This window comes from Cyprinodon variegatus, unplaced genomic scaffold (assembly GCF_000732505.1).
Source record: "Cyprinodon variegatus isolate N-32 unplaced genomic scaffold, C_variegatus-1.0 Scaffold338, whole genome shotgun sequence".
NCBI classification, from domain to species: domain Eukaryota; kingdom Metazoa; phylum Chordata; class Actinopteri; order Cyprinodontiformes; family Cyprinodontidae; genus Cyprinodon; species Cyprinodon variegatus.
Genome location: NW_015150791.1, coordinates 718,922 through 732,169, shown reverse-complemented (window position 1 = coordinate 732,169; position 13,248 = coordinate 718,922). Strand labels below are relative to the sequence as shown.

The window sequence follows — 13,248 nt, the reverse complement described above, 5'->3', positions numbered from 1 at the left end:
TATATATATATTTTAGAAGAACTGCAATTAAAAACTGACATTTCCTGAATTGTGTTTCTGTCCATAGTTCTACTTTTCTAGTAAACCTTTCCTGTAATGCATGATATCTTGCTGCACGTTTCATCTGCACGAGCAAGAGAGAAGCAATAGATTGTTTATTGACTGCAAACGTCATAACTTCATTTTCACCTATGATGAGTCAAGTCTAGTAGTCTAAGAAGGTTGAAGTTGCAGGCAGACACTCTAGATGTTCTGTGCATCTCCAGCTCTGTTTTCAACCTGATCCAGGTCTTCTGGACAATCGACCAATGGAATGGGGAAAAAAAACAACATACAGTATATTGCACATAATTATGTTTAATTATTATTTCATTTAAATTTCATTTAAATATTTTATGTTAAAAAGGACTCAAATTTTCCATTTCTGATTTGATTAAAACTGATCACTTCAAAATATGGACTATTCCTGAATCATTAATGTACATTCGCAAAAATAATTTGTTGTTTCTGATGGTCTAGAACCGCCAGTGTTTCAGTATGAGCAGGGGTCCAGATAAAATAGTTTTGTTTACATATGTAATTTCAGTATGAAGCCAGCAGATGTCGATGTTGCACAATTTCTATGTCATTTTTATCTATGTAAATAATTGCATTTTCTTTGTCAACATATATTCAGTCGCATACATTTTATTGTTATTTCCTGCAGATTCTTAAGAGCCTTAACATCAGACATTGTTTTTTGTTTTAGTTTTGTTGAACTTGTCTACTTCCAGATCGACACTGGACAGGTTCTGTAAATGTTGTAGAAACAGAAAACTAATAAATAAAACGATTAATAAATAAAACGAGGACCGAACAGATGATTGATTTCCATTCACATATGAATTTTCGCCTCTTATTGAAAAACTCCAAATGTTGATATAAAAAGAAAACAAGACTTTCACGTGACAATTAGGAGCATTATTTTGAAAGCAAAGCGGAAACGCTTCTAAGTTACTCTAATTGATGTTCCTCAGTGAGCGGCGCTCAGTGAGTTGCGCTCCAAGACTGCGCGTCCACATCAGGTGAGAACTCCATTACTTTCTATTAATGTCCTTCTGAAACGTTACTGGGTTCGGTAAATTAGAAGAAAAGGTTTGTTAAACCTCTAAAGACTGAGCTGGAAACATAGTGACAGCAAGGAAAGAAGTTAGGGAAGGGAAAGGCTGAGGATCCCTGAGGATCCCTAACAAATGCTGTTTTTCTCTCCTCGCTTTTCGTAAAATAAACTTAGAACTTGTAATATAACTTTAATCCATATATTAGGCATATCTATTGATTTTTGTTTTTAATTAATTCAGAAAAAAATCATATATATATATATATATATATATATATATATATATATATATGTGTGTGTATGTGTGTGTGTGTGTGTGTGTCTGTGTGTGGGTGTGTGTGTGTGTGATTTTGAATTTGTTAAACACAAAAAAATCAATAAATATGCCTATTTGTTTTGACTCTTAAGTTTTTCTATAGAAGAAGGTTTCTCTACTATCACTGCAGCTCCACTGAGCCACTTGGGGATAACAAGCCAGATTTGGAGCCCTTGTTTACATTCTGGCTCATGTTAAGCAGGATCTGTGCAGTTGTTTACTGCCTGGCAAGGTGCCTGGCTGCTTTTAGATCATGTGTCAGAGGAGAGACATGCATTGGCATCTGCTGCAGGGCTGCAGTGCTGGACAACCACCTGAGGTGGTACTGACTGTGGTGCTGCTTCAACCAATCCGCACTGCAGGTTGGATTTTAATTCCAGGCTGATTTGTCAGTGGCAGAAGTAGATAAATCCCCAGAGACAGAAAATACTTTTTTGGGGGGGCTCGGTTAGTTTCTTTTTGTAGTGATTCTGCTGTCAAAAAGAGGTGATTTTTAAGTAGCAGCTGCCTCAAAGTATTAAACACAGCTAAAGCCTTTTTAGAATAAACTAGAAAATTGCTTAACTACTCTAAATAAATCCTTTCTAAAGTTTTTTTTTGCAGCAGAGGAAGAGAAACAGATCAGTTTCAGGCTTGTGACAGAGCAAGCTTCCAAGTTAAGCTCTTATTGTTTGGGGTTTTCTCTGCTTTTAATGTATAACTGATGTTAGAGAAAATAAAATGTTTCAGTGGAGTCAGGTATTTCAACCAACAACTAATATATGACTGACAATTCATATTAACTGTTAGATATATTACATGTGTTGCAGTTTTGTAAAGGCTAGGCCATTAAAGGTCCAAAGATGGGGAATCCAAACCTGACAGTTCTTTCACAGACCGATAACCTTTGTAAATAAGGAGCCCACTTTAATATGCCACCACTAAGAAAAAGATTTGAATTTATTTCATTTTGTTGTAGCAAATAGAGAATATCTACACTCACATAAATATTTTATCTCAATTTTAAGACTTGTGTAAGTTTATTACATAAAGAAATCCCACTTATTCCTTTTCGATGAATTTTGAAACAAACCTATTATGTAAACTTTACATGAGGAATATTCAATTGTATGATAAACTTTATTTCAGTTACATAATCATCAGTTTTTATATTTAGTATTAATAAAGTTTACCTACTTAAAATGACTAATAACGAAGGTATTTATGTTAAATACATAACGTTTGTTTGGGTTCCATAAAAGCAACCTTGATTTTTATGCAATTCAATAAATAAACTTTATTTCTTCGAAATAAAAGCACTTAGTGACAGTAGAATCAATTCCTAATGGATAAAATAAATGTATTTTATATAAATAAGCTATATCAAAATATTTAGTATGCACAGTGTAAGGTTTATTTAATAGATTTGTGTTAAAAAGTAAATGGGATCTTGTTTTGTAATAAAATTAGAGATGCAGCGATTCAGTTCCCCCCCCATCCAATCCGATCCGATACCCGACCTGAGTGTATTGGCCGATATCCGATACCAATCTGATTCAACTGTGAAATTAATTCACCATATATATTGATATGGAAGTGAAGGTTTTAGCCTTGAAATAAACACCGTTAAAAAAAGGTAACAAATGAACATAAATAAAAATGTCCCTTGTATCATTTATTTAAAAAATAAGCAGCAAGAAGAAAGAAATAACAGTTCCATGTAAAGTGCACTGGATTGGGTCTCCGATATCCAAAATCAAATCACCAATATCTGATCTAGCTAATTAGTCAATATCTGATATCAGATCCATGTATTGGATCAGTGCATCTCTGAATAAAATGACATAGAGTGAAATATTTTTATGAGTGTACAGCCTCAACCTACAAACATTTATTAAAGGGCCTTTTAGTTTCTTACAATACTTTTAATTGAAAGCAAAGAGTAAATAAGTAAAATACTTTATTTATAAAGTTTCTTTTACACCTGGAAGGTAATACATAGTGGAAAAAGAAGCATAAAAAGCACAACAAAATTTTGGCACAAATGCTGAGGTAAAATAATTATGTTTTTATTCATTTATTTATTTTTTAAAGTATACCCAGAGAAGTTCAAGAGGGGAAACAGTTCTTTGAATGAAAGGCACCGTCCCCATTCAATCGTTGTGCTTGCACGGGGAACAGTTAAAAGACTCCGGGTTTGGAACTGAAGGCAACAAGCAGCAGAGTGTTTAGCTAAAAGCTGAAGCAGATAAACAGAAGGCTTCCCATTTAAAGCCCTATGGATGAGAAGAGCTTCTTTAAACCCACTTCTAAGATCCAGTGGAAGTTATTATAGAGACTGGCTGTCATGTTCTCAGTAGCTCACAGAAGTGAAATTATGACCAAAATACATGAAAAACACTTTCTGTTTCTGCTGTTTTTCACATTTAGAAACATTTCCAAAATAACATTAACAAGAAAGAGAAAAAAAATCTGATGTTTGCATCAAATGAACAAGACATAAAGCTTAATGGAAAATAAAACATATTTTTAGGACAACACAGAAAGCATAGTAGAATGACCTTTCCTGTTATTATTGTTTTATTGCTACTGTCTTTATTCTATATATATTTTTTTATTGTATTTTGTCTAATGACTTACTTACTAAATTCTTTACTATGTTTTAACTCCTTGTCTTATATGCATGTTTGAAACAGTTACTCTTAAATATGGAACGATGTGTTTCAATGAGATATACTTGTAAAATTTAATTCATTTCAGTTTATTTATATAGCGCCAATTCACAACACATGTCATCTCAAGGCACTTTACAGATACAATTTAACCAGATCATACAGTCAAATTGTAAAAATTAAAGTGAAATAAAAAAAAATATATATATAATAACAATGTTCATGCAATGCCACCCCTGACAACAGGGCTACACTGACATGGAGGCAATTTGATCAGGTAGTAATTAAAGGGTAACTCAAACAAGACATTATTGGGGCTGGTATTAGACTTTCATAGTAAGTATTTAAGTATCCTTAAAAAAACAACAACAAATATCTGCAGCAATAGTGCTCCTTTAAAATACTGCAACAGTGATGCCTCCCGCTGTTCAATAAGATTGCCTAAGTAAATGGGTTTATCTCCTGTTTATTGCCCATCTGCTTTTTATAGCCTGATGGTGCACCAAGCTAATATTAGCTGGGTACTATCAGCAGAAGCAACTCAACCGTACGCAGTCAAATCCTCCTAATGACAGAATTGTTTGATTAAGCTGTGTTAAAGCAGAGCAACATCTAAAAGTTGCAATCAGTGAATTAAATGTAACCCTGTGAAAGAGTTTAGGTCAAAATATTTTAAAAAAGTCCCTTTTTTAATGTTCAGAGGCATGTTTGCATGGTAATGATGTAGGTGATTAAGTGTATCTTTAAAGGGAAAGACTTAAAGGGATTTCTCTCTGTGTATTTTCAACAGGTCACCTGCAGTGTAATGGCAGGTGGGGCTACTGGTGCCACCTTCATGCTAACAGAAATGGACTATGACCATCCTCTAAACTCTTCTGCAAACTAAACCATCAAATAATGGACCTGAACGCCGGTGCCAAAAGGAAGGCTATATCCCTGATCACTGAACCCGATTATAGATGAAGCTTAAACATATGTTTTGATATTATTTAACAGCAAGGATTCTGGGGTTACCTTCTAATATGCAGACAGAAGTTTGCTGAACATCTGTTTATTAGAGAGACAGAGAAACACGCCGCCTCTGCCTCCATCCTTTGGACAAGCTTTGCCTCTATGGTTTCATCTGCAGCCATGGGGAAGGAACATGATCTGCTGGTGGCTGCGAAGAATGGAGATCTTCTGCAGGCGCACAAGCTTCTCTCTAAAGTCAAGTGCAACAAAACTAGTGAGTAAAGGCACGGAGAGGCGGGTCATGCTGTGGTGTGTAAAGATGTTAGAGCTCTGTTTGTTTCCTCTAGGAAAAGCTACCGCAATCAATGCTGTTGTTACTTTCCAGCTGCATTTGGTTGGAATAATCACGGCAGCAGGTTTGGCTGTTGACTGTAAAAATAGCAGCTATAACCTAGATTTAAATGGAATCAAACTGCAGCATCAGCTTATATCCAAGTCCTCTATCTTGTGGGGTTTAAAAAGGAATTCATTTAGCTGGAGTTTGTTTGTTTTTCTGCGTGTATTCTGAATCAAACAAAAAGCCTGGTCTTTTTTAGTGTTGCATTCTTATAAATAACTAAAGTTTTTGTTTTGGCAAGAGTTACGGAAAGTAAGGGAAACGCTCGGCTGGAGCATCTGTTTGTGTTGTGATCTCAGTGACAATCTCTGGGAACAAAGCAGCGGCTGTTAAAGGACAGAAGGCGCTAAGTGAGCGGCCACTGCTTGGCAGGGAATAATTAAAGTGGTTCTGTTTGCTTTGGTTCTTCTCTGTTTATCTGTCACTTTAGCAGTTCTTAAAACAACCTCAAACAGGAGGCAAAAAGTTCTGTGCTGTGTTATATGAAGGCTGTGCTACACCAGGCCTTTCCCAGGTTCAGTATTTTAAGCTTTGGAAAAATAATAATTTTTAAAAGGAAAAACAGATGAAACATTTTGTAGAGCCCTGATATTCCTTCTTAATGAATGCTTTTTATTTTGAGGGCAGGTGGTCTAACTCTGCAGATTTTAACGATCATTGGTATATCTGAAGGCAGGCCAGCTGACGGCCTTGGATGGGCACAGGACAAGATAATCTTAGATGGGCCCCCACTCATGACATTTACTCTTTAAAGACACGATTAATACTGATACTGTATTCCATTAGCTTCTTTCTCCATTCATAAACCCTCCACAAACCAACCCTATTTGCACCATGCTTTAAATCTTTTAAACTTTACTTGTTTGCAACACTTTCTAAATTATCTTCTATCTGACAGTGACAGAACGTCTCCATTAATTCATTTCTTGGAGCAATAGATAAATGAATCTGATGTCCTTAACAAAGGCTATGAAAAAAAAAGTATTTACCTATTAATAAAGAGTTTTAAGGTGTAGAAGTTGTTTGCTTATTTAAATGATTCAATAAATCCTTTATTTTGAAATTTTAACATTTACAATTAGCCACAGCGGTTTAATCGCTTGGAAGTTTTGGGCCTTTTTGCTTTCCGTATTGAACAGTTTTTAAAGCCCAAGCTTGGTAAAACAGTCTGATTTGGTCAACCAATTTATGAGGATTATCTAAAGCTGGTTTTCTACAGGTAGTATATATAATCTCCCAACAGGGATAAATAGATCATTGTAATATGATGTACATTTGTATCCCAAGACCTCATTGCATGTCTGGAGAATCTTGATGACTTTAATGAAAACTTTGTGCCATGAGTCTCTAAAAGTCCAGCTTTTGCGAGGAGAAAGACACTCTTGTTGTTTTTTTTTTTTTGAGGTTTGCATTTCTTTCAAAGTAAGCCTTGGCCTCTTCGCTGTATGATTATTGACTTTACCCTATTCTTGTTTTTAATCCTCTGTCCTGTTTTGCTGAAATAAGTCTGAGTCATTCTGTTGTTCTCTGGCAATGTCTAATGGTGCTTCATTGACAATTTTTTTTTTTTTTTTTTTGTTCCCCTACATAAAATCCTGACAAATATTCCAAATTGCTCATCTACAATAAATAAAAACACAAAGGAATTAGTAACCTTGATGGGTGCTGGTGCCTATCTGGCGGGGTACACCCTGGACAGGTCACCAGTCCATCGCATGGCAACACAGAGACAAACAGGACAAACAACCATTCACACTCACACCTAAGAAGAATTTAGAGAAGCCAATTTAACATAACAGTCATGATTTTAGACTGTGGGAGAAAGCCGGAGTACCTGGAGGGAACCCATGCATGCTCAGGGAGAACATGCAAACTCCATGCAGAGCCAGGAATTGAACCTGAAACCTTCTTGCTACAAGGCAGCATTGCTACCCACAGCACCACTGAGCAGCCTATATAATTAATTCTCTATTTTTTATTTTTATTTTTTCTGTTAAAAATCTATATTTAAACATTTTGTTCTTTGACCAGTAATCAGTAATCGAGACTTTGTACTTCATTTGGTATATATGCAACTTAATGGTAACATGCAAATTATGAACTGCACTTATCAGCTATGGTAAGTGCAATTCAGTGAACTAAACTCCCTACCTCCACTACACAGAAAGGTGCCCTGGAGTTATTTCTAATGTGCTTTTATTCTTTATTTATTATTAAAAAAGTTAGGTTTCTCTATTACTGTAATATAAACCAAAGGATTCTTTAAAAACTAACTGAGAGTAAGCATGAGTCATAACCAATATGAAGTTATACCAAGATTAAAAAAGATTGATTTTTGAAAGTTCAAAAACTCTTTACCCCTATTGCTGTTTACATTTGCTTTGTTTTTCGTTTGTTAAAATATTCAGTTTGAGTCTTTAAAACAACCTTGGTTGTTTTAAATGGATGATGTCAGACTGCAGAACTTGCTGCTTTAGTAGAATTACGACGGACGACTTAAATTTTCTCATAAAACTTACACTGCTGGATATTTGTTTTAAGTCTTTGTTTGAAAGAGAGTTAAATCAGTCAGTGCACCTTACCCAATGAACTAGCACAGGGGTTCAAGCAACAAGTCGGCACAGTGATTATGTAATAAGCTCAGAATATAGGACCCAGTATTCAGGTGAAACAAACAGTGGAATACTTGAAAAACAATTATTTAAACACAGGCAGACCTGCTTAACTGCAGCGACTAGGGTGTCGGAAACAGGAACGTCTGTTGGAGAGAAACACGAGTTTGTGAATGCAATAATCTGATGGAAGATGATTATGAATGCTCGGGTCACTAACCTGGTGTGACAGTTCAGTCCTGTGCCCAAAGAACGGGGATGGTTCCAGCCAGTTGACTGAACAGAGGCGGTAGTTGCTGCCAGAGGGTTCCATACCTTGGAAGGCTGCAGAGCTGACAGGAGATCAGATCCAAGTAGACAAAGACAGACAGGACAATCAAAAGGGCGAAGTCAAGAGGCAGTTCCAGGTTCAATCCACAAAACTATCCGACAGGAGAACAAACACAGGTAGGTAGGCAAACTAATAAGACAGGGGCAGGCGAGCTCAAAGTTCCCAAGACAGAAACTGATCAGGATCAGACAATCAGAACACTTAAGTAACGCTAGAAAACTCGTTACTCAAAAGGCTCAAAATTAATCTGGCACTGTTGGCTGGGAAACAGGCAGCCTAAATAGGAAATTGGAACAGGTAAATCTGATGAGTGAAGAGGAACGGGGCAGATTTAGGGAAGTGAAAGGAATGATCAATCAAGCCAGCCACCATTGCCAAAATCTTGACAGATAATGTCTTAAACAACTGATTGACTGTTGTATGTGTCAATCATCGTACTTGTTGAGAAGTAACTGACTGCCATCTTTAATGGTACTTTTACCTTTCATGTAAGTCGGGCCAGTCATTGGTCAACTGAGCTGTAGTTTTAGAACAAAAATGGTGGAAATTGCATCTGCCTCTCTGTCAAATCAGCCATGTTTGAAAAAAAATTAAAAGGCAGTTTCTTTACAATGAAAAGACTTAAACTTTCATGATAAATGATAGGTATGGTCAGTTTGTTCGATTTCTCTAATAGCCCCAGCAGCACAACGGGGAAGCACAATGAGAACGTAAGAATACGATGTCCAAGGCCAGCTAATAAACCTACAAAAAAGTTTGTTTAATATGTATTAATTCACTCTATATTTATAACATTGTCTTTTTGATTTTATTTTCCCTGAATCAGTATCGAGGATTCCCCTCCCTCCATGTTAGATTGATAAATACGACTTCACCCATGGTTGAATGATTTCAGCACCTTCTACGGTAATCCATCCCACCTGGTGATTTGGTAGTTTTTCCCACACAAACCTCGCAGTACCTGATGCTGTCAGAGCATTGCTATGCTCTGACGGTGTCAGCTGTGTGTCCTCTGGCGATCTCCTCTTCAAGGGGGGAAAAATGGGTGCAATTGCACTGTCAGTAATGTTCTGGATGATAAAGTAAGATTCTTTTGGTTTTTAGAAGAATTTTTTTGCTTAGAGGAAAAAGTAGGTGGACTAAAAGTAGGTACTATATATTGCTCCACTTGTTAAGCTCCTTACATAGCTTCTAAAAATGTATAAACACATTTATTAAAATAAGTTATACATTTTGCACCTCTAGAAACAGTTATAAGTACGTTTTTCCAGCATTCTGTTGAGGCATCACACTAAGGCCTCCTAGAGATGCTCTCATCTTTTCTCTCTGTCATGCTCTCACTATGACACGTAGCTTTCAGCTCATTCTCGAGAACTCTTGCAGGGTAGAATTCATGGCATGCTCATTTGTCAACTTGGGCAGAGCAACGAATGTCCAGCAGCAGCAGATCAGATGCTGCAGCTGCTGGAGAGGGCTTCACAGACGACCTCCCTTCTCTCCTATTTACAGAACCCTGTCAATAAGGCAGGATGGAATGGCTTGTATGATCTACTTTTAAAGGACAGAGAAACAACCAGTCCAAAAATAAGGTTATATTGAGAACTTGTGCTACCTGTTTACTAATTTAGACTTACTCTCGATAAATAGTAACATATTTTTTTCCCCCTAGTGGTAAAAAACACAACTCAATGAATACCCTACCAGAAACTACTATTGATGGGAAAAGATTGCCACTAATGGAAAAAGCCATTATAAATTATGATGAGGTTGAGTCCCACTTAAAAGCTTAAAGACTAACACACAAACTCTCCATCTGGATCTCTAATGTAAGCTATCCCTCCATCTTTCCCACCTTTTTCCCCTTTCACTTACCTCATTACCACAAACATAAAGAACTATATCATAAAGAACTATGCATATGGCCTGTCATAAAAAAATACTCTTAAAAGCCAACAAAAAATGTATCTGTGCGCTCCTTTAAAGGGGCCCTAAATTGACCTCTTTGTAAGTTTTACTGTCAGTCTGTCGGCAAACCCTGTCCATTAGTGCAGAACCTGTAGGTCAGTTAGTTTTTAATTTTATAGAGCTGTTAAGCAGATCAAACCTTCCAACAAACTTCAGTGTAAAACTTTAGGCCTCATGTAGGTTCTGAAAAAACAATCTCCTCTTTGATTAAAGGTTCAAAGGTACAGGCATACACTGTACCAACAAATTGAAAAGGTAATATATCGATTGTTGTGTACCCCTGTTGGCACTTGGCGTGCTGTTAGAGGAACATACTTCTTCATGAATTACTTGCAAAGTAAGTGTGAAAAAATGAACATATAGGGCTAAGTAGCATAAAAATCCCCAAACAAAAGTTGTTTAAGGACAGGTGGGAGTTGTTCACTCAGCAAGCTGGATAAACCCTATTAACAATACTAATAAATATTAATAAAAAATATAAAATAAAACTCCATTATCGAGTTTTCTTATGATACTGCCACCTGTGGCCAAAACACAGAACTGCAGCACCTTTCTGCTCCTTTGTCGTAGGTCACTGGATTTAGTCGTGGATTTGCTATTGATGTCTGAATTGAGCATAATTTCAGTCACTTCTCGGTATCTACAAAATCAATCTTGGACATAACACTTTGATTGTTTGCTAGCTTGGACCCATTTAACATGGACGACCTTGACTTCACATCCACAAAGCAGCACTGGAACTTCCATCTTTCCGTCTTTCATTTTTTTTGTGTGTTTCCTGTTTTGCCAGTATAGCTCTGGGAATATGTATCGAAATAGCTAGATGAAAGCCCAACAGACTTACTTTCACAAGCAGACCACTATGGCTGTTGCCATAAGGTTCTGCTTGGTGTTTGTACATGAAACTTTATTGAAAATTATTTAGTTAGTAAAATTGTATACAATTGAAACATAGACAGAAAAAAAGTGGTGTGAAAGAAGGAGGGGATAAGAACTATGGGGAAAGAGAAAGACATAACAGACAGGAAAGGGTGCATGAAAATAAAATGAAGAAAAACAGAGAAAATAAAGAGAACAGCAAAAATAGACAACAGAGAACATATGCAGTAACTTCTTCCCCTGTATGAGATGAGAGAGACAGAGAAAAGAGAAGATAACAAGAGCAAAAAGCAGAAAAGAACCAAAGTAAACATCAAAAAAGCTTCAAGAGCAGTGGGTATCCTTTAGATATGTGTTGAAGTGTTGAAGTCAAAACCTATGGTGATTACACAATATTATAAAGGGTGGAATATATCTGTAGCTGCAAAGAAGTATTTAGTGTGTATCCATGAGCACCTGGAACCAAACTTCCATGGTATGTATGCATAGGCTTGCTCATGTATATATGGTATATATGCTTAATAGCAGGTGTGGGCAGCCCCAGACTTGCCCTACAGGGCCCAGGACCGCAAGGACGGGACCGAACACTCTAATGCCCTAGACCCCCATCGAATGCCAGGAACCGGCCTTCCCCATCCCAGCGGATGGATGAGACATCAAAGCTCTAGTACGGGAACCAAAGGCCAGAAAGCCTATTTTCCCCAAAGTACATTCAGGAAAAATTGAACTAGTCTGCTCACGAAACAATATTTTAGTCATAAAGGGATATATTTCAGTACAGTCTTACATCATGTCACTTTAATGTGCATTTCTTAGCTTTTGCACTTTCAGTCACTCCAGCTAATTTTCTCTAAAAAACAACTGTATGATAGTTTCTTTCTCAAGATATGAATATTTAACAGTGTAAACAAACTCCTATTTTTTAAATTTAGCTATCAGGGTTTATATGAAATGTTTCATTTGAATTTAGAGATCAGGCCGGTAAAAAAACAAAACAAAAACAACAACAACAAAAAAACCTTCCCAAATTCTAGAGTTTTCTGGGGGTTTTTTCTGTCCGAGCTAGTAAATTTCAACTTTTAAATCAAGATTATCCTGAAATTATACTGTCTTATCCAATCATAATTTTGATTCATGGGAAAGATTTTCCCTATTCCCTCTGGTTTTTGTTTTATGGTATAAATTATGACTGAAAACTCCTGTTACACTATTGCTTTAAAAAGGTTGTAAAGACAGTGCTCCTTCTTGGATGGTATTAAAAAAAGAAAGAAAAAGCAAAAAGATTTAGGATCCACTGCTCTAGTTTAATTATTGAGTCTGCAACCTCATCCAAAAACACCTCTTTGCATTCACTTCAGCTAAGTAAAACTAGTTCAGAGCCGTAATTTTACGTGACCCTTTTAAACAAGACAACTCATGATTACTGAAAAATATCTACAGCAGGAAATGGAATGCCATTAATGGAGAGCTATAATTTTAATAATATTTTAAGGTTTAAGAAAAAAAAACTTTGCAAAAAGACAATGGTATTGTCTTCTATAGGATGTAAAAATTAAAGCCTTATTTTTACCTAATGAAAAAAATAGATCTCAACAACACATTACAGGTATTTTTACAGTCAATATTTATAGAAATTCAATCAATTATTCCACAAAAAATCTGCATAAAACCTGATTTTTTAGATCTCTTTCATGATTAAAACTACTAGCCCAGTCTTCATTGTTTTTAGTAATCAAGAGTCATTGTGAGAAGGTCCAAAGAGCCACTTACAGGTCAGGAGCTACAGGTTGCAGACCCCTGACCAAAATGCTGGAGAAGAAAAACTATTAAATAGTAATTTAGAAGTATTTTTGGGACAGCACAAAACTAAGCCAAACTCTACACATTTCATACCATCTATATAGTTATGGAGTTAAAAATGTAGTCCATTTTACAAACATTCTAACAAAGATCTTTACACTACTAGGTATATACAGTGCTTGAAAGTTTACACACCCTCCCATTAAAGGAAATGATGAATTCACACTAGAAATTAAATAACACAAAA

The 13,248-nt window shown here is 36.1% G+C and overlaps 1 protein-coding gene across 1 annotated transcript in view; it reads left to right on the top strand.

Annotated features, from left to right (window-relative positions):
• Positions 1 to 1,011: 1,011 nt before the first annotated feature.
• Positions 1,012 to 13,248, top strand: part of caskin2 (CASK interacting protein 2) — a 77,255-nt gene continuing 65,018 nt past the window's right edge. Inside the window, exons 1-2 of the mRNA XM_015385419.1 lie at positions 1,012 to 1,064; positions 4,857 to 5,291. Of these exons, the coding sequence (XP_015240905.1) occupies positions 5,180 to 5,291 (112 nt within the window). The 5' untranslated portion in view covers positions 1,012 to 1,064; positions 4,857 to 5,179. The remainder of the gene's footprint in view (positions 1,065 to 4,856; positions 5,292 to 13,248) is intronic.